At 46.2% G+C, this 26727-nt stretch overlaps 1 protein-coding gene across 1 annotated transcript; it reads right to left on the bottom strand.

The window, feature by feature from the left end:
• On the bottom strand, window positions 1–24359 carry TRIM14 (tripartite motif containing 14). Its single transcript, XM_052644779.1, has 6 exons — window positions 24144–24359; window positions 21377–21472; window positions 12510–12743; window positions 8956–9118; window positions 5368–5460; window positions 1–536 (listed from the first exon to the last, which is right to left on the bottom strand). Exons 1-6 carry the CDS (start codon window positions 24357–24359, stop codon window positions 1–3), a joined length of 1338 nt encoding a protein of 445 aa, XP_052500739.1.
• Between the last annotated feature and the right edge of the window lie 2368 nt (window positions 24360–26727).

A 26727-nucleotide genomic window follows, 5' to 3' on the forward strand; every position in this document is an offset into this window, starting at 1 on the left:
CTAGGGCAGCCGGGAGATGCTGATGGCCCCTTCCCAGAGCCGCAGGGCCGGGTAGAGCGGCTCCTGGAAGGCGGCCCGGAAGGTGTGTAGGTGGCTCATGCCGTCCGTCACGTCGTAGAAGGCCAGGACGCCGGCCTCGTAATCCAGGAAGACACCGAGCCGGTCAGGGTCGTGGCGGGGCCGCAGGCGGCTGCGCTGGCAGTCGTGGAAGGCCCAGTACTCGAGGTCATAGCGCTTGAGGCACCACGACTGGCGGTTGCAGCCCAGGCGGGCGGCGTCCGAGGCCCCGTGGCGTCGCAGGGAGCCGTAGGCCGCGCCCACCCACCAGCCGACGCCCGCCTCCTGCACATCCACTTCCCAGTAGTGGCGGCCGGCGGCGAAGCAGTCGCGGCCCAGCACCTGCCACAGCGCGTCGAAACGCAGCGCGGCAGTGGGTCCCAGGCGTCCGAGGAGGCCGCAGCGTACCGTCAGGAGGTCAGCAGAAAGGCGCAAGCGCGCGTGCATCGTGTCGGGCTCCAGACAGGGCGTGCGCGCGTCTGTAGAGGGCGGGGACACCGGGCCAAGCCTCAGGGGCGGGGCCAGCGACCCGGGCGCGCCCCGCCCCGCCCCGGCCCCGGGAGAACGACCGAGCGTGCGCAGGCTGTCCTGCGCTTGTTTACGGTAGAAAACTGGAAACACGCAAATCACCAGTGGGGAGGTGATCGGGCAACACGGAGAGGAGACAGCATTTTAATGCACATCCGTTGTACACCTTGAATTTTGTACAGTAGAATTTGTTGCCAATTTCTAAAAATTTAAAAATAACGCTATTCACTATTTTAACACTTGGGTGTCCTTCTAAATTTTTTTACTTGCCCCTTTATGGTTTTTTTCTTAACATTGGTGTCATACCATACAGACTCTTGGTAATTTGTTTTTTAAATGTATTGATGTATTTATGAACATTTTACCACGTTGTATAATATTCTTTTATAAGAGCATTTTAATGGCAACGTTAAGATTTGATGTATAGATGAATTCGAATTTAACCTATACCTTCCCCCTGCTTTAAAAAAAATTTAAGCTTTTAAGAAGACTTTTAAAAACACTAATGAATACATCTTTATATATCTGATTATTTAGGCTATATGCCTAAAAGAATTGCTGGGTCCATGGGGATGATTGCATTTTTAAGGCTTTTGCCAAATTGTCCTCCAGAAAAGTGGTGGTGATTTGAAATCTTAGTTACAGTTCTTGTTGCATTATACACATTTGGAGACATGAAGTTAGAGAAAAATCTAGGTCTTAGGGCATATGCATGTTCAACTTTAGTAGATACTACCAGATAATTTTCTTGGTAATATTTTAGAGTTTTCTGGAGAGTGGTTTTATGTATCTTTGTTAGATTTATTCCTAAGTTTTCAGAAAGTGTTACTAAAAATAAAGTTTTTAACATTTCATTTTCTAATTGTTTATTACCAGTACATGACCTAAATCAAATCCCTTATGATTATACAGTGGAAGTGAGAAATAGATTTAAGGGACTAGATCTGATAGAGTGCCTGATGAACTATGGACGGAGGTTCGTGACATTGTATAGGAGACTGGGATCAAGACCATCCCCATGGAAAAGAAATGCAAAAAAGCAAAATGGCTGTCTGGGGAGGCCTTACAAATAGCTGTGAAAAGAAGAGAGGCGAAAAGCAAAGGAGAAAAGGAAAGATATAAGCATCTGAATGCAGAGTTCCAAAGAATAGCAAGAAGAGATAAGAAAGCCTTCCTCAGCAATCAATGCAAAGAAATAGAGGAAAACAACAGAATAGGAAAGACTAGAGATCGCTTCAAGAAAATTAGAGATACCAAGGAAACGTTTCATGCAAAGATGGGCTCGATAAAGGACAGAAATGGTATGGATCTAACAGAAGCAGAAGATATTAAGAAGAGGTGGCAAGAATACACAGAAGAACTGTACAAAAAAGATCTTCAAGACCAAGATAATCACGATGGTGTGATCACTCACCTAGAGCCAGACATCCTGCAATGTGAAGTCAAGTGGGCCTTCGAAAGCATCATTATGAACAAAGCTAGTGGAGGTGATGGAATTCCAGTGGAGCTTTTTCAAATCCTGAAAGATGATGCTGTGAAAGTGCTGCACTCAATATGCCAGCAACTTTGGAAAACTCAGCAGTGGCCACAGGACTGGAAAAGGTCAGTTTTCATTCCAGTCCCAAAGAAAGGCAATGCCAAAGAATGCTCAAACTACCGCACAATTGCACTCATCTCACACGCTAGTCAAGTAATGCTCAAAATTCTCCAAGGCAGGCTTCAGCGATACGTGAACCATGAACTTCCGGATGTTCAAGCTAGTTCTAGAAAAGGCAGAGGAATCAGAGCTCAAATTGCCAACATCCACTGGATCATGGAAAAAGCAAGAGAGTTCCAGAAAAACATCTATTTATTTCTGCTTTATTGACTATGCCAAAGCCTTTGACTGTGTGGATCACAATAAACTGGAAAATTCTGAAAGAGATAGGAATACCAGCCTACCTGACCTGCCTCTTGAGAAACCTATATGCAGGTCAAGAAGCAACAGTTAGAACTGGACATGGAACAACAGACTTGTTCCAAATAGGAAAAGGAGTACGTCAAGGCTGTATATTGTCACCCTGCTTATTTAACTTATATGCAGGGTACATCATGAGAAACACTGGGCTGGAAGAAGCACAAGCTGGAATCAAGATTGCCGGGAGAAATATCAATAACCTCAGATATGCAGACGACACCACCCTTATGGCAGAAAGTGAAGAACTAAAAAGCCTCTTGATGAAAGTGAGAGAGTGAAAAAGTTGGCTTAAAGCTCAACATTCAGAAAACTAAGATCATGACATCGGGTCTCATCACTTCATGGGAAATAGATGGGGAAACAGTGGAAACAGTGTCAGATTTTATTTTGGGGAGCTCCAAAATCACTGCAGATGGTGACTGCAGCCATGAAATTAAAAGATGCTTACTCCCTGGAAGGAAAGTTATGACCAACCTAGATAGCATATTAAAAAGCAGAGACATTACTTTGCCAACAAAGGTCTGTCTAGTCAAGGCTATGGTTTTTCCAGTGGTCATGTATGGATGTGAGAGTTGGACTGTGAAGAAAGCTGAGCGCCGAAGAATTGATGCTTTTGGACTGTGGTGTTGGAGAAGACTCTTGAGAGTCCCTTGGACTGCAAGGAGATCCAACCAGTCCATTCTGAAGTAGATCAGCCCTGGGATTTCTTTGGAAGGAATGATGCTAAAGCTGAAACTCCAGTACTTTGGCCACCTCCTGCAAAGAGTTGACTCATTGGAAAAGACTCTGATGCTGGGAGGGATTGGGGGCAGGAGGAGAAGGGGACGACAGAGGATGAGATGGCTGGATGGCATCACTGACTCAATGGACGTGAGTTTGAGTGAACTCCAGGAGTTGGTGGACAGGGAGGCCTGAAGTGAAGTGAAGTCACTCAGTCGTGTCTGACTCTTTGTGACCCCATGGACACCAGGCTCCTCCGCCCATGGGATTTTCTAGGCAAGAGTACTGGAGTGGGTTGCCATTTCCTTCTCCAGGGAACTTCCCAACCCAGGAATCGAACCCAGGTCTCCCACATTGTAGACAGACACTTTACCATCTGAGCCACCAGGGAAGTCACTTGACGTGCTGCAATTCATGGGGTTGCAAAGAGCTGGACATGACTGAGCGACTGAACTGAACTGAACTGAACAATTGATTTCTGTATGCTGACATTACATCTGGCAGCTTTTCTAAGTCATTCGTTAACTCTAATTTGTAGCTTAATTTGGATTTCTGTAAAGAATCATGTCACCTTTGCATAAGGATCTCTTTTTACTCTTTTCCTGTCCTTAGAGCTTACATTTCTTTTTCTTGCCTCAAGGCACTCTCTAGGACATCTAGAACGATATTGCATAGTAGTGGTTATACTGGACATCCTTTTCTCCTATTCCTGGGTAAATATCCAACAGAAATGCATATAGTTGCATCAAAAGATATGTACCAGGATGTCATAGCAATGTTATTCAGTATAGGCCAAAGCTGAAACAGTCCATAATGTCCATCAATAGGCACTAGGTGTGCTATGTTCAAACGATGGAATACTACACCACAGTGAAAATCAACAAGCTACTGCTACACACGATCATAACAGATGTTATGTTGTTCTGTCGAAGAAGATACAAGAGTACAGCCTGAGTGATTTAAGTATATGAAAGTCAAGGACAGGCAAAAGTAATCTAAATTGTGAGAAGTTAAGAGAGTAGTTACCCTTTGGGGATAGTGAACTGGCATGAAGAAGGGTTCTAGGGAGCTGGAAATTTCCATTTCATGGTCTGAAGGAAGTTATTAAACGTGTTCACTTTTTAAAATCATTGAGCTGTAACCTTTGATTTGTATTCTTTTATGTATTTTATATCTGTTAACGATTAGTTTAAAAAAATACATGCCCAGTAATTCTACTTTGAGAAATTACTCTTAAAAAAAAATTCAAAAATGAGTTAAGGTGTATTCAATCACTTATTAATTCAACAAATAAGTACAGGAATGGATCTTTATTGCAGCATTGTTTACAGAAATGAAAGTGTAAAGCTGCCTAAATGTCCAAAATGTATGAGATTGATTTAAATATGGCATTTTCAATGGAATGCCATGTATCCTGTAAAAAAAATGATATCTGTATTTATTGAAATAGGAAATTGTTCAACCTATACTATTAAATTTTTTAAATTACACAAGAATATCTGTAATATGATTGCATTTTTAAAAATCTGTACACACATATACTTTTAAAATGTCTGGAAGAACATATGCCAAAATATTAACATTTATCTCTGGGGGAGGCAATTGTTTTGTTTTCATATAAGTAATTTGTAATTCTCTACAAGAAGCATGCATTACTTGTATAATTTTTTAAAAACAAAGATATCCATAATATATCAGTAAATGATAACACAAATTGCAAAACAGAATGTATAGTATGACATCATGTTTGTAAAATATATATATATTAAATATTTATCATTGTATGTATATATAGATATGCCAAAGAAAGTTAAAAGGGCAAATAGTAGTAGTTATCTACTACTACTTGTCTGCTTGGTAGGTAAGCAGAAAAATTTCCGAAGCTCTTCAGTGATTTATGAGTTATTTTCTTTTAAAAAATTTTGTTTTCTACAGTGAACATGTATTATTTCTGAATTAAAAAAAAAAAAAACTGATAATAAGGGTTGGAAAAAACCAAAGGTGCGTCTCTCAGGAAAAAAGGGAGGCCCCTCTACTTCAGTGACCCTCCTTCCCCACCATTATACCCCGCCCTCTTCCCCCTCTCCCCACACCTGGGGTCTTACATTTTAAGAAGAGTGATCGCTCTGGTGAGGGGCTTGTTTTCAACAAGGAACCAGGCTGGACGCAGGAGGAGCCCGAGAGCTGACAGTTCCTACCTGTAATGAATTGTGAGAAATCAGTGCCTGGCGTCTAGGCAAGCAGCACAAACTACAAAACATTACTAAAAATGTTACAGAACTGGAGATTCACATAATCTCTCCCCCAAGAATGGCATGCAAATTTAAGTAGCAAATGCAAATTCACAGTAACAGGAAAACTCCAGGACAAGTCTCAGATCTACAGAGAAAAACACACTTTCTAAGATTGGAAGCAAATTAAGCACTGGCAGGGCAGTGTGAGTGAGCCCTGGACATGGGGAGGAAACTGCAGGCTCCAGGACCATGCAGAGAATCAACCATGTATTCAATGGTCAAGGAAGGGGCAATTTCATGGCAGACATGCAAATTCTAGGATAAAGATAGAAACAGGAACTTAAAGCTAAGCCCTCAGCAAGGTCATATTCATCCAGGTCAAAGGGAGTTCAGGTAAAAGGTCCTACTCCTTTCATATTCATCCAGGTAAAAGGTCATACTCATCCAGGTAAAAGAGAATTCAGGGGAAACCCAGGTCACAATCCCTGTCTCTAACAATTCAGTCAGGTAAATGAGAGAAATGGGCATGCTTGAACTATATCGCAAGGCAGAAAGTGCTCTGGATCCAAGAAGTGACATGAAAGGGCTCCAGGGCTTCCTGGAGGAGGAAGCACCTCAGCTGGCCCTTAAAGATTTGGGGAAGGTTTGGACACCCAGAAAAAGGATGGGAGGCTTTCCCAAGAATATAGCAGGAGCAAAGACAGGTGCTTGGAGTATTATATAAAGTGAGGAGCCAAGGAAGGTGTTTGAAGGAGCGTAGACATGAGCAGAAGAATTTCTAAGGCTCCCTCTGATGGGGAGTGGACAGGGGAGGGTGAGAGTAGAGACATCCTGTGGGTAGGCTCAGGGCTGACCTGGGGCAGCAGGAATGGAAAAGGAGCCAGGTTCAGGACATACTGCAGTGGTACAAGTCCCAAGGCTTGACTCTACTGGGAGCGGGGAATGAAGAGTAGATTGGAGGCAAGCAGCAGCGGTTTGGGGGTTAGTGGGTGGAAGATGCTGGATTCCATTTCAGCCTGTTGAACCTGCAGTGTCTGTGGAACTCACAGGGAGGGGGGTGAGGTGGGATGCTGGAAGGGCAGTGGGGGCTGCAAGACCCCATCTCCTTGGAGCCTTCCTGGGAGGCAGTACCTCTCAGTATTACCTGTGACAGTGAGAATGATGGCCTCATCTGGAGGTGGATGAGGGTGATGGCCTGGGAGGAAACAGACTCCAGGGGAAGGGAACACAATCGCTGGGACCAGAGTCTGTCTTAATTCTGCCTCGACTCCTATCAGCTGTGTGACCTAGGGCAAGTCAATTAGCCTCTCTGACTCTCAGCTTCCTCATCTGTAAAACGGGGGAGAACGAAGGCATCTACCACATACATGGGGTGGTGCTGCTTGTTGTGCTTTTTTAGCAAAGCGCAGAGAATACATGAAGCAAATGACCGTTGGTAATCTTGCCATCAACGTGAGCTTCAATCGTGGTCTGCCATTTTTTGATCATGGAGCGTATTTTGACATGGATAAGATCCAAACCATGAAAGGCAGTTTTTGCCCTTAACATCTTTGGGAATTAGCTTTAATTCTCTAAATGCAGCTTCATCATTCTACAGATCAGCAAGACTCACTTCAAAAGGTGACCTTCAGGGCCATCAGATGCAATTTGGGTTGCTACAGTTCTTGTGACTAGGGTTTTCCCAGAATTTCTTATTTGGAACATAGCTGCTGGTTTCACAACCTTTCTTAGAAAACGGATCAACCACTCACGGATCAACCCAACCACTGGGTTTCTTCTTGGCTTCCTTTTTGCTGCCTTTTGTCAAGCACTTGCTCTTGCAAATCTCTATAGTGCCACTCAGACAGCCAAAAGGGCTGTTCCTTCCAATTCTAAGTGCTCTTTTTTCATCTCAGAATATGACAACTTCTTTCTAGTTGTTCAGTTCAAAATCTTTGGAGTTTCCTTGGTATCTCTCTCTCTTCTTCCCTTCTTGTGCCCACATCTACTCTAATTGACTGCTTCCACCCCCTGCCCTTTGCTCTTCCTCCAGCAAGTCAAACTCACAATTGCCTTGTGTCTCAAGACCTTTGCACTTGCTTTCCTCTCTACCTAGAAGACATTTTCCCCCAGATGTAACAGCAGCAGTAACAATAACAGCTAGTGCTCACAGGTGGTTATTACGCCTGAGCACTATTCTGAGCACGTTACATGTAAGAACCCACTTAATCCTTACAACAACTCTATGAGACGGGACTATGTTATCTTCATTCTATGGATGCAGAAACTGCTGGTGCTGCTGCTACTGCTAAGTCACTTCAGTCGTGTCAGACTCTGTGCAACCCCATAGACCGCAGCCCACCAGGCTCCCCCATCCCTGGGTTCTCCAGGCAAGAACACTGGAGTGGGTTGCCATTTCCTTCTCCAATGCATGAAAGTGAAAAGTGAAAGTGGAGTCGCTCAGTTGTGCCTGACTCTTAGCGACCCCATAGACTGCAGCCTACCAGGCTCCTCTGCCCATGGGATTTTCCAGGCAAGAGTACTGGAGTGGGATGCCATTGCCTTCTCCAATGGATGCAGAAGCAGAAGCATAGAAAAGTTAGGTGCCCTGTTCCAGATGGCAGGGTTAGGAAGTGGTGGGCCTGGGATAGGAGCCCAGGCAGTGTGGCTCCAGAGTCCATGCCTGTGACCATGCTTCAAGCCACCTCCCCTTCTCAGAGAAGCCTTCCCCACTTCCCCATAGAAAATAGCTCTTTCTCCTGGTCACCCTCTATTCTCCTTACTCAGCATTATTTTTTCAAGGCACTTCTTACTGCTGATACGTATTCATTAGTTGACTGTCTTCCCCTTAAAAGACTGAGCACCACAAAGGCAGGGTCACTGTTTTGTGCCCTTCCATGCCCAGCACATACAGGGGCTCAATAGCTGTTTTGAACGAATCCTAATAACAGAGATGAAGGGATGGATATTTCTGAGCACCTGCGTTGTGTCAGGCCCTATGGTGACCTCAGAGATGGACCCAAAGTGGTTCTTGCCCTCCAGGCATTTAAGAGAGGCAGAGAAGGGCCCATATATCCAACTCACAAACACCCCCAGGCAGGAGATGGAGCAGGCCCAGGGCAGAGGGGCGGATGGCTGAGAGAGCAAGGGAGCCCGTGGAAGCGCTTCCCAAGTAAGTGCAGCTGTGGGCCTTGACCTGGCAGAGGAGGTTGGGGGAGTTGGTCTGTCCAGCTGGGAGCTGAGTGCAGGCAAAGCTGAGGTGAGGCAGGACCCCAGGAGTGACTGAGGGGCAGGAGTAGAGCAGAGAGGCTGTGAGAGACAGGACCTATCTCGGGATGAGTAGGAGGTGAGGTTGGCAGGGAGGGCTGGGCCCAGCCTTGGGCCTCTGTGCAGGAGAGACATGATTCAGACATGACTGCACCATCTCTAACGACGGCACTAGGGAGTGAAGGACCCAAGGTTGGTCACACAGTGACTTACTTTCCTTAAGGCGGACATCCAGTGGCGTCTGCAGCAGGCTCTGCATGGCTTCCACGAGGTCCTTAAAGAAGCTCTTGACGGGCTCGAATGAGTGGGGCACAGGGTGGCACAGCTCCCCCAGCCTCATCTGCTGCTGTATCTGCTGCTCAGCGGCTGTGTACTCCTGCGAGGGCACGCGGGGCTCAGGGTAGCTTGGGGCCATGTTCTAGTCTCCACCATCATGCCCAGGAACAAACCCAGCCAGCGAGCATAGGCTCCACCTGGCCCTGACACCTGCTGCCAGCCCGGACCCCCACCCCCAGTGCTGGGGGGCTGTTGGGTCTTCTCTCCCTCCCTGCAGTGTGCACTGAGGTCCACTCTGTGCATTAGGGGCCGAGGGAGGAGGCAGGCTGATTCCCTCGCCTTTAGCTCACCGCCTTGAAAGGGACCCCAAAGCTTTACAGACACTGTGACAGGGATTGGTCTGAGGTACAGGGGAACAAAAAGAGTGAGGGGCCAGCTTTCCTGGGGGGGAGGTGCTCCTGGGGCATGTCCAAAATGGGCAACAGAAAACCACATCCCCAAAAATGAAAGCCAACGACTCTGGAAGCTCAACTGGAAAGCTGACCGAGGGGGCGTGCCCACCAGAGTGGCGGGCTGTCCTGTTTTCTATCTGGACAGTACCTTTTATTAAACCCTTCCTGTGTTAAGTGTGGCTTTGCTAAGTAGAAGCTTGAACACGGTCCTGGTCCCCCTTGCACCCACAGCATCTTCACTCCAAGTTCTGGATGTGGAAGTGAGGGTGGGTGGTGACAGTGGCGTGTGGCTGTCAGGGACACCAGTGGTGAGGTTCCGGGGGGCGGCCTTGGGTTGGTGGTGTGAGCCGCGACATCTTGCCCAGAGGAGAAGCAGTAGGGTCTACACTGGAGCAAGCCTGTGCCACAGCCTTGGCTTCACTCCTGTGGCTGGCCTGGTCTTTATCCCGACTTTCTGGCCCTCCTACAGATCCTGTGTGATACCGAATACTTTCATAAACTGCTTTCTTGCTTAAAACAGTTACAGAAAATTCTCTTGTTCGCACCTAAGATTCCCTGTCCGCACTTTCTGGAGAGTTGTCCCAGGCAAGGATTTAGAAGACAGCAGATTGCCTTAGGCGAGCAGGCCCTGGCTGGTTGGCAGAGCTGCCCAAGATGGGAGGGGCAGATGGATTCCTCAGGAAGGAAGGAAGGTGGCTGAGCACTTGGCAGGAGGGACGCTGGGCCTTGGGAGGGGTTGTGGGTACTCTCTAAGCCCTGTCTACCTAGGAAGCTACAAGTCTAGAGCCCGTCTTCATCTGGGTGGGGAGAAGGGAATTTGTGGGGAAAGAGGGCTAAGGTCATACACAGAGGGCTGGACAGGGAGTCAGAGCACTAGCAGAGAGGGCAGGGAGCAGCTCGGGGTAGCAAGAGGGTGACCAAGAGGGTAGATGGGTGGGGTGCGGCTGGGAAGGGGAATGAGGGACAAATGGGACCACCTGGTAACACCAAACTGCAGCATTTAGCATAGGGCCTGACACATAGAAGGTTCTTGCTAAACGTTCATAATGGAATAAATGAATGAAACCAAGCATATCTACTTCTTGCCTTTGCAAACTCAAAGAACAGCCACATAGCCACGTATCTCTCTGCCAGAAACCAGCTGTCATCTTGGATTCCCCTAATCACCAAGCCTGTCACATCTCTCAAACCTGCTTGCTTCTCCGCATCCCCACTACCCCTTCACTGGTCCAGCCCCTCATCATCTCTCTCCTGGATACCTGTGGTCTCCTCCCCACTTCCCTTCCATCCTCCAACCTGTCACAGTGATCTTTCTAAACCATTGATCCGACCATGTCATCCCTCAGTCCCAAACATTCCCCTGACCCCTTTTCTCTTTACAAGACAAAGTCTAAACTCCATGACTAGGCATATAAGATCCTGCATCAACTAACCCTGGCCTCCTTATCCAGTTGCATCTCCTAACAACCCCTCCCCTCTCGTAACCCTGCCCTGCCTCCAGCAAGGCTGAACCTAAATGCTTCCCCAGCCTGCCAAGCTCTCGCAGGCACATGGTTCCTTCTGCCTGGTATGTCCTCTCTGCTCCATCCCTCTGTATATACCCAGTGAGCTCCTCCTTATCCCCTCACACCAGCTCCACCGTCACCTCCTCCTGGAAGCCTTCCCTGATTCCCCATACAGAACCGGACTTTTTTGGACACACTTTACTTGCTAATTTGAAATGGCCAAGGCCACATAAAGGTACAAGAGTGGAAATATCCTCCAGGGACTGGCTTGACTAGTTTTGTACTGACTTATTTGCCTGCCTTATTTTGCAGCCAGAGCCCATGCTCATCTGTGGTTATTCTCAGTGCCATCTTCACTTAGTTGTACTCTGTCTCATCCTACAAACCTTTAAAGCATCTTACAGAAGTTATCCAATGCTGCACAATTTGCCTTTACTGAGAAAAGTGAAGCCAAGAGAGAACCAGGGTAAGAATGTAAGCTAAAAGCCAGTGAGATGAGGCACAAACCATATGAACAAAGTCTATCCCAGCTATATGAAACATATTTGGCTCTGAGCTTCCCAGAAGCCATGCCAAAGAGAAAAAGGAAGAGTCAGATGAGTAGAAAAGCAATCCAAGAGCACAGGTGACTGCACAGGAGCCTGGTGGATCAGATGGTAAAGAATCTGTCTGCAGTGCAGGAAACCCGGGTGTGCTCCCTGGGTTGGGAAGATCCCCTGGAGGCGGGCATGGCAGCTCACTCTTGGAGAATCCCATGGACAGAGGAGCCTGGTGGGCTGCAGTCCGTGGGATCTCAAAGAGTCGGACACTGAGCGACTACACTTTCACTTTCACTGACAGAAGAGTTTCTCCCCTGGCTCCCCAAAGACAGGAACTCCACCCTCAACAGCAGGCTTTCACTCAGTGTAGCAGTGAATGTCACAGGACTAGTTTTTAGATTCTCCTTCAGTATAACAGCCTCCAACAGAGCCCAGTGGCCAAGGAGTCCCGTCCTTCTCTCCCCTTTAAGCAAACTGTGACTCAGCTCTTGAAGCCTGCTTAGTAGATTTTGCAAGGACACCTGATTTTCCAAGAGTGATGTTTCCATTAAGACTCTATAGTCAGAGGACCGGGCAGAGATGTCTTGTGGCTTTAGATTCAGACAGACCTGATCCCTGATCTACCACCTACCAGCTGCATAATCTTGGATGAGTTCCTGCATCTCCTGGAGCCTCAATTTCTCCTTAGTAAAATGACATGAGAATATCTAATTTGCAGAGTTCTTAGTAAATATTAGAGCTAAGATAACTAAAGTGCTTGAAACACAGAGGCCCTCAAAAATGGTGATTGATAATATCATTTAACTAGTCCAAGATGTATATTATCTTCCTAACAATGTATATTTTCTGACTTGTGTAGGGGCAAGGAAGTCTACATGCTGGCAAAGAAATTCTCTGTGTATTTACTCAATGTATGAACACTGTGTTCAGTGCCGCATTAGCCAAGATGAAAAACGATGGCCAGTGTCCACTGTGGAGCAGAAACCCAGCATTACCTGCAGCAGCTGTACAGGATTGGTTTCTTGGCTGATAGTCCAGACCCTGTTGGACAGAGTGTTCACGACATCAATTTGTTCCCCACAAGACTTGATTTGCTCTGTGTACGCCTGCAGGGCAAGCTGTGTGTTTTTATCAATGAATTTCTTGGCCAGAGCTTCCTCTTCTTCAAGTAGTAATCTGAGTTCAGTAAATTTTCCGGTCAGCCAGGTTTTACTTGACTCTGCATGAACCTAAAAAAACGAATAATACGAAACCAGTTGTAGATGATATAATTGCCAACCAGGAAATCTAAAATAATCAACATGAAAAGAAACTATTACAACTTCTAAAAAGAGAGTTCAGCACTTTAGCTTTTTTATAAAAAGCTTTCCTAAGTACTAGCTATAACCAATTGGAAAATGTATGGAGAAATAAAGATCATTTATAAAGCAGCAGAAAAAAACAGCAAAATATTTAAAATTAAACCCAACAAAAACTGTAAAGGCCTAGATAAATAAAAGCATAACATTGTATGGAAAGACAAAATCTGAATGCATGGAAGAAAAACCATGTATTGTCTGGGAAGATTGATTACTATAAAAATGTCATTTGTCTCCAAATTGGTGTATAAATTGGATACAATCCCAGTCAAAGTCTTAACATGCATATTAACCAAATGTTAAATTATTGTGAGAGAGAATAAGTATAGGAAAAGTCAAAAACTGTTTTTTAAAGGATCAATGAAGGGGAATTCTCTGGCAGTCCAATGGTTAGGATGCCATGTTTTCACTATTAAGGGCCGCATTTGATTCCTGGTCAGGGAACTAAGATCCCGCAAGCCTCATGGCATAGACAAAAAATAAAGATCTATGAAGGATGAGCTGCCTTGTTGGTGTTTAATCGCTAAGTCGTGTCTGACTCTTTGCGACCCCACGGACTTGTAGCCCAATCAGGCTCCTCTATCCATGGGATTTCCCAGACAAGAATACTGGAGTGGGTTGTTATTTCCTTCTACAGGGGATCTTCCCGACCCAGGGATGGAACTCGGGTCTCCTGCTTTGCAGGCAGACTCTTTACTGTCTGAGCCACCAGGGAAGTCAAAACGAACTGTAAAGATACAGGATTTAAAACTATGTGGTTTAGGCATAGGCAAAGAGATCAAGAGAAAGAATAGCTTAGAAAAGTATCAGTTCAGTTCAGTTCAGTCGCTCAGTCGTGTCTGACTCTTTGCGACCCCATGAATCGCAGCACGCCAGGCCTCCCTGTCCATCACCAACTCCCGGAGTTCACTCAGACTTGCGTCCATCCAGTCAGTGATGCCATCCAGCCATCTCATCCTCTGTCGTCCCCTTCTCCTCCTGCCCCCAATCCCTCCCAGCATCAGAGTCTTTTCCAATGAGTCAACTCTTCACATGAGGTGGCCAGAGTACTGGAGTTTCAGCTTTAGCATCATTCCTTCCAAAGAAATCCCAGGGCTGATCTCCTTCAGAATGGACTGGTTGGATCTCCTTGCAGTCCAAGGGACTCTCAAGAGTCTTCTCCAATACCACAGTTCAAAAGCATCGATTTTTCGGCGCTCAGCCTTCTTCACAGTCCAACTCTCACATCCATACATGACTACTGGAAAAACCATAGCCTTGACTAGACGGACCTTAGTCGGCAAAGCAATGTCTCTGCTTTCGAATATACTATCTAGGTTGCTTATAACTTTTCTTCCAAGGAATAAGCATCTTTTAATTTCATGGCTGCAGTCACCATCTGCAGTGATTTTGGACCTCCCAAAAATAAAGTCTGACTCTGTTTCCACTGTTTCCCCATCTATTTCCCATGAAGTGATGGGACCAGATGCCATGATCTTCGTTTCCTGAATGTTGAGCTTTAAGCCAACTTTTTCACTCTCCTCTTTCACTTTCATCAAGAGGCTTTTTAGTTCTTCTTCGCATATCTGAGGTTATTGATATTTCTCCTGGCAATCTTGATTCCAGCTTGTGTTTCTTCCAGCCCAGCGTTTTCTCATGATGTACTCTGCATATAAGTTAAATAAGCAGGGTGACAATATATAGCCTTGATGTACTCCTTTCCCTATTTGGAACCAGTCTATTGTTCCATGTCCAGTTCTAACTGTTGCTTCCTGACCTGCATACAGATTTCTCAAGAGGCAGGTCAGGTGGTCTGGTATTCCCATCTCTTTCAGAATTTTCCACAGTTTATTGTGATCCACACAGTCAAAGGCTAGAAAAGTATAAATAAATATATTTGTTGAATTATATATAATTATATATTTATATTTATAATTGTTTATATAATTATATATTAATATTTAATTATATATAATTCAAGGGATGGTGTTGGTACAGCATGCAAGTAATCATGTTTGATAAAACTGTTAGATACTTACTTTATTCTGTATACAAACATAAAGTCAGACAGAATCCCACCTGTGAAGTACTCTTGTGAAAAATGTAAATCTGAATCTGATTAAGCCTCTAGCTCTAACTTAAAGATATAATTTAGAAGACATGTAGAGGACAGAGGAGCATGTTTACCATCAACTTAAGAAATACATCAATCAACTGCATTTTGAAAAACCTTATTTCACTCGTAATTCAAACAAATAAAATATGACATTTATAAAACAACTGGGAATGTGACTACTGGTTGGATAGTTGATGATATTAAGGAGCCATTGTTAATATGGTGACATTAATATGATATTATGATGATGATACCTGATTTAACATACTTTTTTATGTATTTAAAATTGATACTTGATTTTAAAAATGAGTCCTTATCTTATAGATACAATATGCTCAGAGTTTTACCAATGAAATTATATGTCTAGATGACATGTATGTACGCTTGAGGTTTTCCACAATAAAAGCCAAACAGACAATTCTAAATAAATTAAAGCACTATACATTAAAAAATAATAAACCTATCAAAATGAAATATAGAACAATTTTATTTTTAAAAACTTGGGAAGGGAGGACCTCCATAAGACTCAGATAGCAAAAAGGGGGTTATGACAAGTTGGATCACATGAAAAAAGAAACTCTTCACGAGAGGTAAGGCACTATAAACAAAGCTACATGACAGGTGACAAACTACACAGCTTACTGTCCATAACATATCGTGCAAAATAAATCATTCCATTTAAAAATGGACCAGAGGTATACAAGTGTCAATAGACATAGGAAGAGGTGCCTCAGCATCCCAAAAAATCAAGATCAAGGAAGTGAGCAGCACTATATATATATACTGGCCATCAGTCTGGAAAAAATGCTAACTGATAGATAACACCAAGAATCCCTAAGGGTGTGTGGAATAGGCATTTACCTACATCGTGAGTGGCAGTGTCTATTAATAGCTATTACAATTTGTAGAGGGTGATACAACATCAAAATTTTAAATGTTAAATCCTTTGATGCAGTAACTCCTCTTGCAGGAATTGATCCTAGAAAATGTTTTCACATGTGCATAGAGATTTGTGTAACAAGACACTCACTATAGCACTGTTGGTGACAGAGAAAAGTTGGATAAAAGTTTCAATATGAGAAGTATATGTATGTTCATTGTACAAATTATGCCGCATTCACACGCTGAAATAACATACAGTGATTAAAACGAATTCAGTGTTTTGATATGTGCTATAATTCGGATGAGTCTTGAAGATATGATGTTAAATGAAATAAGCCAGACACAGAAGAACAAATGTTGTATGATTCCACTGATATGAAATATCTAGAATAGTCAAATTCATAGAGACAGGAGGTAGACTAGAGGTTACCAGGAGCTAGTGGGAGGGGAATCAGAGAAGGCCATGGCACGCCACTCCAGTACTCTTGCCTGGAAAACCCCATGGACGGAGGAGCCTGGTAGGCTGCAGTCCATGGGGTCGCTAAGAGTTGGACACGACTGAGCGACTTCGCTTTCACTTTTCACTTTCATGCACTGGAGAAGAAAATGGCAACACACTCCAGTGTTCTTGCCTGGAAAATCCCAGGGACGGGAGACCCTGGTGGGCTGCCATCTATGGGGTTGCACAGAGTTGGACATGACTGAAGCGACTTAGCAGCAGCAGGAGCAATGGGAGGGGAATGGGAAATACTTGCTTAGTGATTACAGAGTTATGTTTAGGGTAATGAAAAAGTTTTGAAAACAGTGCTGATGGTTGCACAATACTGTGAATGTAATTAATGCCACTGACTTATACACTTAAAAATGGTTAAAATGGTAATTTTTATGTGTATTTTGCCACACACACACAAAGAATGCAGTGGACCTATATATCCTGTCGTGGAAAGCTCTTTAAGACATCGTGTCAAAAGGGGCAAGCTGCAGAATAATACATACAGGATGGTCTCATTTATGTAAAAAATCACAAAATAAAAACCGTATATGGATATCTGCATCTGTATGTCTGCACGTGCATTTAAAATATCTGTCTGGTCATGTTTGGGGAGAGGTGTAGGGTTGGGGAAGATGGTCAAGAGGGATTCTTACTTTGTATTTTCCAAAGATCTACACTATATTCTAATACACTATTTAAATTTTAAAAACTGAAATATGTTTATGCATTATTAGTGCAATTAAAAACTAAAATCATTAAAAAAAATAGGCTAGTATCTTTCCTCAGACCAAACATTTATACAACCCACAAGCAGGAAGATCCTTGGTATCCAGGCAGGCGTGGGGGTGAGCAGGCTCCCCTGTGGTGCCAAGCAGCGTCCCCTGTGGTGCCATGTTCTCTTAGTTTGGCAAGAATGTATGGTTTGTCAGGATCTAGGGGATGAGTTCCCAAAGTCTGTGTTTCCCATACAATGTTCTACGCAGTGGTCAGGCTCTGAGTCTAACTTATACCACCACATGCCGTAGAGGTAGTAAACAGTTTTTGGCTACCTTGGGAATTAGTCTACAATATGGTTTCTATGAGTCACCAAGCCTGGAAAGTACATCTTTGTTGAATGACTAAGTGAAGGAAAGAAAATGTATTCTAAACCTTTGATTTATCAACACATTTTGGAGGCAACGTATGTACATGGAGAACCTTTTTCTAGAAACTGAGAGCAAATATCTTCTCCCAACAAACCTGTACTCCAAGCAGTTTCTACAGATCCACTTTTTAAAGAAGAATATACAAAATAAACTTAATGACACTGCACGATGTTATAAATCTCAACATAGAAAACTTAAGGTATAAGCAACCTGAGACTGATTATGCAATATGGTTTAAAAAAAAAATTGAGAGAATTCTGCCAATGAAACAAAGAAATACACTGGTTTGGGCCACATCAGTTCAAAGCGAACCAATATACTATATATATATTATATATATTGTTGTTTAGTTGCTAAGTCATGTCCGACTCTTTGCAACCCCGTGGACTATAGCCCGCCAGGCTTCTCTGTCCATGGATTTCCCAGGCAAGAACACTGGAGTGGGTTGCCATCTCTTTTTCCAGGGGATATTCCCAACCCAGGTGTCAAATACAAGTCTCCGGCTTGGCAGGAAGATTCTATACACTGTGTATTTATATACTTTGTTTGTTGTCATTTACAAAAGTATCAAAAGCCCGCAGTAGAAAATTTGGAAGATTTGAAAGAAGACTATAACCACTCTGATATATGGTCATCTTATCCCAGTTTGAGTAAAAAGTTAGGGCAGCAGGTAAGTGCTGATTTTCCCTACGCCTGGATGTATCAGCCCCCACAGAGCCATGATGGGGAAGCTAAGAGCCTATTAATGAAAAATCATTCACAGGGTATTGGGTGGGGACTCAAGATCAAGCCCTTCTTGATTGCTCTCTGGAAAGGTGTGGTTGGGTAGGCCTGGTTGTTGGCTTCTGATCAGGAGACTTTGGTCAATTATGAACTTTATTGGTTTTAATTTGTTTACCAAGCTGTTTCATGGGTTAATTTCCAAGCAGATGATCTTTGCCTTAGTACTGCCTCTGAGAAAGCAAGGATGGAGAAGCATGGTTGCCCCAGACCTCTCTGCCACAACTAGGCCTGCTGCAGTTCGGTACAATGCACCAGAGTCCCCACAAACATCTGCACCTGTTGAGCCAGGTGACTCACTCTAGGAACGTATTCCAAAGGAAATAAATCAAGGTGCCAAATATCACTGCAGTGTTGTTTCACCTGAGTGAAAAACTGGAAGGGATCTAAATGTTCAGCATTAGGAAAATGGCTTCACGACTCATGGTCGAGCCATATAATGGCACATACAGGCCCTAATACCAACACTGATAAGCAACTTTTAATGACATAGGAAAGGGTTAGCGTCTTAAAAAACAACCACAACACCCTGCCCCAGTAACGACATATGTGCTGTGCTTAGTCACTCAGTGGTGCCTGACTCTTTGTGACCCCATGGACTGTAGCCCTCCTGTCTAAGCCACCAGGGAAGCCCAAGAATACTGGAGTGGGTAGCCTATCCCTTTCTCCAGGATCTTCCCGACTCAGGAGTCGAACCAGGGTCTCCTGAATTGCAGGTGGATTCTTTACCAGCTGAGCTAACAGGGAAGCCCAAAATGACGTGTGTGTGTGTGTGTGTGTGTGTGTGTGTGTGTTAGTCGCCCAGTCGTGTCCGATTCTTTGTGACCCCATGGACTGTAGCCCACCAGGCTCCTTTGTCTATGGGATTCTCCAGGCAAGAATACTGGAGTGGGTTGCCATTTCCTTCTCCAAAATGACATAGTTTAGTCAAAAAAGGGAGAAGGAGCAGACATGGGAAATCTTCCTTCCTACTACTTTCAAACACACGGAAATGCAGAGCAAATTTTAAAGTTACATGACCAGATTAAAAAAAAAAAAAGAAAACCCAAGCTATAATCAAACAAACAACAAAAAGGAAATCCCCAGGTCCCCAAAACAAAGAAGGAACTTGGTGTCAGAAGGACAGTAAGTGACCTGGGTGGCATGGAGGGGGAGGGGCGTGAGAGAGCCACACCATGCTGGAGCCTGGGTCATCTAGGAGGGTGCTCTGGGCACCTGGCATCATTCCATTTGGGAGTGGGAACAGGGCCATCTGACCTGAATCGAACCAGATTCACAGAGGGCCGCTCCATCCATGAGCCAGGCACCAGTAAAAGTCTATCCCACTGGCCTGGGGAAGGGGCAAGGAGTCTTGTCATCTACCCAGGGTCATGCACTATTTTTCCAACTTCCCATAAATCTGGTAATTACTTCAAAATAAAGTTTAAGTTGGGTGAGTGAGTGTGTTAGTCATTCAGTTGTGTCCAACTCTTTGTGACCCAATGGATTGGGGCTCACCAGGCTCCTGCATCCACGGGATTTTCCAGGCAAGAAGACTGGAGTGGGTTGCCATTCCCTTCTCCAGGGGATCTTCCCGACCCAGGGATCAAATCCAGGTCTCCTACATCGCTGGCACTCTTTACTGTCTGAGCCACTAGGGAAAACTAAAGTTGGGGAAACCTTCAAAGAAAACCATTCTTTAGATTAAGCTGAAACCTGCCCCCCCCACTTAAGACTTTCCACACGGATCCTAACTTTTTCCTCGGGAGCCTCCAGACCATGTCTGCTCAGAGATTTAGCCTCAGACAGTCAGCCTATTCTCGGGGCTAAACGTCCCCAAGCACCTCCGCTATCCCTTTGGGTGTGCCGACTTTTAGTTCCCATATTGTCTTAGTTGCCAGTTGCCTGAGTCCAGAGCCGTGCTCTTGAAGACGACATGATTATTAAGCCAGGGCCACAGGTGTAAGACATCTGTCCTCAGTAAACTGGGGCAGGCTGTCACTCAAAAGATAATGGACGCTAGACAAACAGGGAGCCAATTCTGTGACCTAGTCTGGGTGCTAACTATTCTCACGGTCAGAGCCAGTCTCACTGCCTGACTTGAGGTAGCCAGTCCGGGTTCACGGAGCCCTCAGTGAGACAGGCCTTGGGAGGGCATCCCACCCCAGCCCTCACTTTGAGGAGGCAGCAGCAGTGGCTGAGAAGGGAAGGGACTAGCCAAGTTCACCTGCTGCTGCTACTGCTGCTGCTAAGTCGCTTCAGTCGTGTCCAACTCTGTGCGACCCCATAGACGGCAGCCCACCAGGCTCCCCCGTCCCTGGGATTCTCCAGGCAAGAACACTGGAGTGGGTTGCCATTTCCTTCTCCAATGCATGAAAGTGAAAGTGAAGTCGCTCAGTCGTGTCCGACCCTCAGCGACCCCATGGACTGCAGCCTTCCAGGCTCCTTCATCCATGGGATTTTCCAGGCAAGAGTACTGGAGTGGGGTGCCATTGCCTTCTCCAGCCAAGTTCACCTAAAAGGCTCCTAAAGAGCAATAATACCATTCTCACAGTTAAAACAGCAGCTAGGATCATGTCAGTCCCAACTTCCTACTTAAAACTCACAGAAGAATCCACTTAAGTAAACATTGTTATGATAGGATAAGCCTGAAGAACATGTCATGAAATATATTTAAACCTATTTGCTTTGTTTCAGCAGTGAAACTGAAAGTGTGATTTGCATGTTCCTTACCTTATATTTTCTTTGCTTAAGGCAACTCGGGGTGCAGCGGGTGGAGGACTAGTCTGTCTAAGAATATGGCCTTGGTGATGGAGGGAGAAAAGACCATTCCTCCACTGTGTCAGGTGTTTCGGGACAAGGCTAGGGCTCCGGGTAGAGGCAGATTCAGTGCAAAGCCAATGACAGAGAAGCCCCAGGCCACTCTCTAGCATGACCCCTTCATGGTCTTGCAACTAATTTTGTGCTCTTTTTCTTCAAAAGGGTCCCCTAAATTACAGAAACTCCAGGCCCCATCAAACCCCCCTTTGAGGTTGGTTTTCATTTTCCCTGGCTCCATATTGGGGAGAACCCTGTGTCGGAGCGGAGAAGTGGATATCTCGACTCGGATCAGGAAGAATCCCCCACTTGCCTTGAGTTTCTCAGCAGCATCTTCTATCTGGGTTATGTTGCCAACTTCCTGCTGCTTCTTGGTTGCCAAATGCTTTAAACATTCTTGGGTGAATTTCTGTATGTGAAAAAGTTAGGACAAAAATCTTAATGTTGTCACTTTTGAGATAACAAGTCACTCCAGGGGTCATCTCCTCTCACCCCTGTATATTTTTCAGTGGAGGTATCTGGAACTCAGAAGGTATGGCGACTTGCCCAAAGTCATGAGGCAAGTTGGAAGCTGAGCTGGGACTAGGGCCCCTCTGATCCTCAGAGGCCCACATCAGGTATTCCCCTAACCTTGAGGCACTCCCTTCTTTCTAGAACAGTCCTACTTGTGACCTGCTTTTCCAGGCCCTCTAACAGGATTTTAGGGAAGCAGCTTGGGGTTAGTGGAAGAACATTCACTTCTAGAGTGAATCCTGAGTACTATTAGTGCTGGGCCTATTCTAGGAGCTGCCTTCATGGAACCTCCCTCCAGGGTTGGTCTGTGGTCCTCTGGCCTGGATTGGTGTTCAGAGGACCTGCATGTGGAAGAGGTCCCCTCTCCCACCTACATGGCACCCAACTCCCTTCCATATCTCTGCTTTTTGCAAATGCCGTTTCTTCAAACACCTGCTCTGTGGTCTCCCCTACAGCTGTGACCTTACCTCCACCTTACCTTCTTACGGCTCACACTACATTCATCTGCTGGACCAACTATGCACTTTCTGAGGGCAGATCTGCTCCATTCTTGGCTCCTGCTCCCCCACAGAGACAAGAGGGTGTCCCTAAAGTGTTTGCTGAATTGAACAGAACTACCAGGGGCTGCCAGCTTCAGGTGGAGAGCTGGAGCAAGCTCTGTATGAGCCCAAGTCCCAGAATCGGACAGGACCTGTTAGGTCTGAGTCCTAGCTCTCCTTCCATATGACCTAGGCAAGTGGCCTCACCTTTCTAAGCCTCGGTTTCCTCAGCTGCAAAAAAAAAAAGGTGTGTGTTGGGGGGACAACCCCAGAGAGTTGCTGTAAAGAATGAGGACACAAAATGCTTGGTGTAGTGCCTGGCACACAAAATGCTCAGTAGGTGTAGCTTATATGGGGGATTGGGAGTGAGCAGTGGGCGTGGGAACACAATAGTAACTCAAGGATAAGCCATAGCCTCACCTTCCACCTTCCAGGAGCACATCCTCCATCCCACCCCCCCCACCCCCACCACTGCCTTGAATCTTGTGGTCAAGCTCCTGTCTGTCAGCCAAGGATAACGTGGCAGCCCTCCAGTCACAGGGTGCCTCTCCTGTCTAGGTGCTTGGTGAAGCCCCACTTACTCTTCATGGCCAGTTTCAATGGCACCCCCTCACCCAGGAACTCTTCCTGGGCTTCCTGTCCCTGGTTCATATATCTTCTCTTTGGCTCCCACTGACTACTGCCTCAGGCTCCCCAATTACAATGCTTATCATACTGTGTTGCCACTTGTTTGTTCTTCCCCTACTAGCCAAGGAACGCCTCCCGGTCGGGGAAGAACTGCTCTGTTCCTTGATCTTCCCTGGTGGTTCAGAAGTTAAAGCGTCTGCCTCCAATGCGGGAGACCCGGGTTTGATCCCTGGGTTGGGAAGATCCCCTGGAGAAGGAAATGGCAATCCACTCCAGTAGTCTTGCCTGGAGAATCCCATGGACGGAGAAGCCTAGAAGGTTACAGTCCACGGGGTCGCGAAGAGTCGGACACGACTGAGCGACTTCACCTCACCTCACCTTGACTCATGGCACAGGTATAAGCTGAATGGATGTCTAATGAATGAATGGGTGTGTGGATACAAGAGGTAGGTGGACCTACCTATTAGAAGATGTTATCTCTGAAAGCAGCCTTGTTAACTCTGAAAACAGCATTTTGAGGAACTACTGTTATTATTAACTATTTTATAGATAAGAAAAAGAAGATCTTGGAGGCAGAGGAAAGCCTTGAATCCTGGGCTCCACCTGCTAGATTAGCCCAAGGTGGCCCATTCTCACCTTGGAGCTTCAAAGTCACAATGGCTAAGTCAAGCGCAGGGAATGGCTGTAGGGCTGGATTAATCACAGGAGGCTTCCTGAAGGTAGAGTGGTAGAATCAAATCTGTCAGGGGAGCATCTGTCTAGCCCAAAAAGGGCTTTGCAGGGATTTGGCCAGTCACTGGACAAGCTGGCCACTAGGCTGGAACAGGAGTCCAGAGCCCCCTTTCACTATTAGGATTAAGCATGGATGAGAGCTCCAAGTTGAGACTGGGCCCGTGGGGAGGAGTCCTGGGTTCAAGGCCCAGCCTCTGCCTCCAGAAGCCTCTTTTTGTCGGCGAAGCGGTTGACCTAGCTCCCACTGGCTGTGTGCCTGTGTGCGCGCGCGCGCGCGCGTGTGTGTGTGTGTGTGTGTGTGTGTGTGTGTGTGGCTTTCCTGAAACACAGTTGTTTTCTAAGCGGGAGGGATTTTTTCATCTTTGTTAACGGCAGCTTTTCTTTAGGTCCAAAGGCCGTGGGGTGGACCCACCGTGGTGGATGAGGTCCAGGATACCCGGCCAACTGGATGCCCAAGTTCTTACTCCCAAACCCACCTCTTCTGATGCTTAAATGATGGCCTTGGCTCGCCGGTGCCCTTCCTCAGTCTCTCTTTCTGAACAACAGGTCGGCCTCCGAGATGGTCTCCGGGCCGCCTTGCCGGTCCTGGTCCCAACCGGGAACTGCCAGTGGGACCCGGCACGCCCCTCCCCGCCCGTTGCTGAGGGGCTCGCGCCCCAGCGTCCCCACCTGCACGCGCGCCGCCTCCTCCAGGGCCAAACCGATCGGGTGGCCGCGGTGCGAGCCCAGCACCGGGCAAAGCGCGCACACGCAGCGGCGGCAGCGGCGACAGAAGAGCTCAACCACGCGGTCGCTGTGCTCTGAGCAGCGCCAACCGCGCGCGTCTTCGGGCTCCGCGGGGCCCAACCCCCCAGGAGTCCCCTTGAGCACCGCCGAGCCCGCCATTCACCCTCCAAGTGTCTGGGCCGCAGCCGAGCAGCAGCGAGAGGCCGGTGGGGAATCGAAAGCTGGGCGCTGGGGCGGGGCGCGCCCAGTTCCGGCGGGGAAAGGCGGGTAGCAGGGCGCCGCACGCAGGCCGGCTGGAGGCGTGGGATGGTGGGGGCGGTGGCGGTACGGCCGCAGCATTAGCACCCTGAGGACTGCGCAGTGCTGTCCAGCCCGGCTGCCCCGCAGTGAATGAATGCTCAGGCCTGGGCTCCCGGCTCAGTGTCTGGCCCAGAGGCAGCCACAGCAGAAACGGGGGTCACATCGAATGGGCTACCCGGAAGGAGGTGGGCTTCCCCGCTAAGTGACCCTTGTCTTGATCAGGAAAACGGCAGCCCTTGTGGGTGGGACCAAAGTTGGCTGTGGCCTTCTGGGATGTTGTGCATTACCTACACTTTTCATTTTCCCATAATTCTCTCTTGCCCTTTCCCCAATAGAATTAACCATTCCTGCAATTGTGAGAAACCGTTCTGGAAACTCCAATTGCCCCCAGCTAAAGTCTCAGCTTCTATGGAATGTCAGTTGGCATTATGGAAGTTCCTCAAAAAATTAAAAATAGGACTATGGTATGATCCAGCAATCCCACTTCTGGGTGTGTATCCAAAGAATATGAAGTCAGAATCTCTGAGGTATCTGCACTCCCACGGTCACAGCAGCACTATTTACAATAGCCAAAATATGGAAACAACCCAGGTGTCCATCAATGGATCACTGGAGAAAGAAGATGTGGTATATGTATGTATGCTGCTGCTGCTGCTGCTGCGTCACTTCAGTCGTGTCTGACTCTGTGCGACCCCACAGAGGGCAGCCCACCAGGCTCCCGTCCCTGGGATTCTCCAGGCAAGAACACTGGAGTGGGTTGCCATTTCCTTCTCCAATGCATGAAAGTAAAGTGAAAGTGAAGTCGCTCAGTGGTGCCCGACTCTTAGCGACCCCATGGACTGCAGCCCACCAGGCTCCTTCATCCATGGGATTTTCCAGGCAAGAGTACTGGAGTGGGGTGCCATTGCCTTCTCCATATGTATGTATAGTGAAATGTTATTCAGACTTAGAAAGGGAAATCTTACCATTTTCTAAATAAATGAGCCTAGAAGACATTATGCTAAGTGAAATAAGCCAGATGGAGAAAGACAAATACTGTACCATATCTAAATATGTGGAATCTAAGGGAAAAAAAAGTCAAACCCATAGGAGCAGAAAGTAGAAAAGTGGTTGCCAGGGGCTGACAGAAAAAGGTAGGGTGGGGGAAAAGGGTACAAACTTTAAGTTACAGAACCCATAAGTTCTGGGGACTTAATGTACAGCATGGTGACTGCCATTAATAACACTATATTGTATACTTGAAATGTGTTGAGATTGGCTCTCACATGTTCTTCAGTTCAGCTCAGTTCAGTTGCTCAGTTGTGTCCCACTCTTTGTGATCCCATGAATTGTAGCATGCCAGGCCTCTCTGTCCATCACCAACTCCCAGAGTTCACTCAAACTCACATCCATCGAGTTGGTGATGTCATCCAGCCATCTCATCCTCTGTCGTCCCCTTCTCCTCCTGCCCCCAGTCCCTCCCAGCATCAGAGTCTTTTCCAGTAAGTCAACTCTTCGCATGAGGTAGCCAAAGTATTGGAGTTTCAGCTTTAAGCATCAGTCCTTTCAAAGAACACCCAGGACTGATCTCCTTTAGAATGGACTGGTTGGATCTCTTTGCAGTCCAAGGGACTCTCCAGAATCTTCTCCAACAGCACACTTCAAAAGCATCAATTCTTTGGCACTCAGCTTTCTTCACAGTCCAACCCTCACATCCATACATGACCACTGGAAAAACCATAGCCTTGATTAGATGGACCTTTGTTGGCAAAGTAATGTCTCTGCTTTTTAATATGCTATCTAGGTTGGTCATAACTTTCCTTCCAAGGAGTAAGTGTCTTTTAATTTCATGGCTACAATCACCATCTATAGTGATTTTGGAGCCCCCCAAAATAAAGTCTGACACTCTTTCCCCATCTATTTGCCATGAAGTGATGGAACAAGATGCCATGATCTTAGTTTTCTAAATGTTGAGCTTTAAGCCAACTTTTTCACGTTTCTCTTTCACTTTCATCAAGAGGCTTTTGAGTTCCTCCTAACTTTCTGCCATAAGGATGGTGTCATCTGCATATCTGAGGTTATTGATGTTTCTCCCGGCAATCTTGATTCCCGCTTGTGTTTCTTCCAGTCCAGCGTTTCTCATGAGGTACTCTGCATATAAGTTAAATAAGCAGGGTGACAATATGCAGCCTTGATGTACTCCTTTTCCTATTTGGAACCAGTCTGTTGTTCCATGTCCAGTTTTAAC

Source organism: Budorcas taxicolor, chromosome 8 (assembly GCF_023091745.1).
Source record: "Budorcas taxicolor isolate Tak-1 chromosome 8, Takin1.1, whole genome shotgun sequence".
In the NCBI taxonomy this organism is placed as follows: Eukaryota; Metazoa; Chordata; class Mammalia; order Artiodactyla; family Bovidae; genus Budorcas; species Budorcas taxicolor.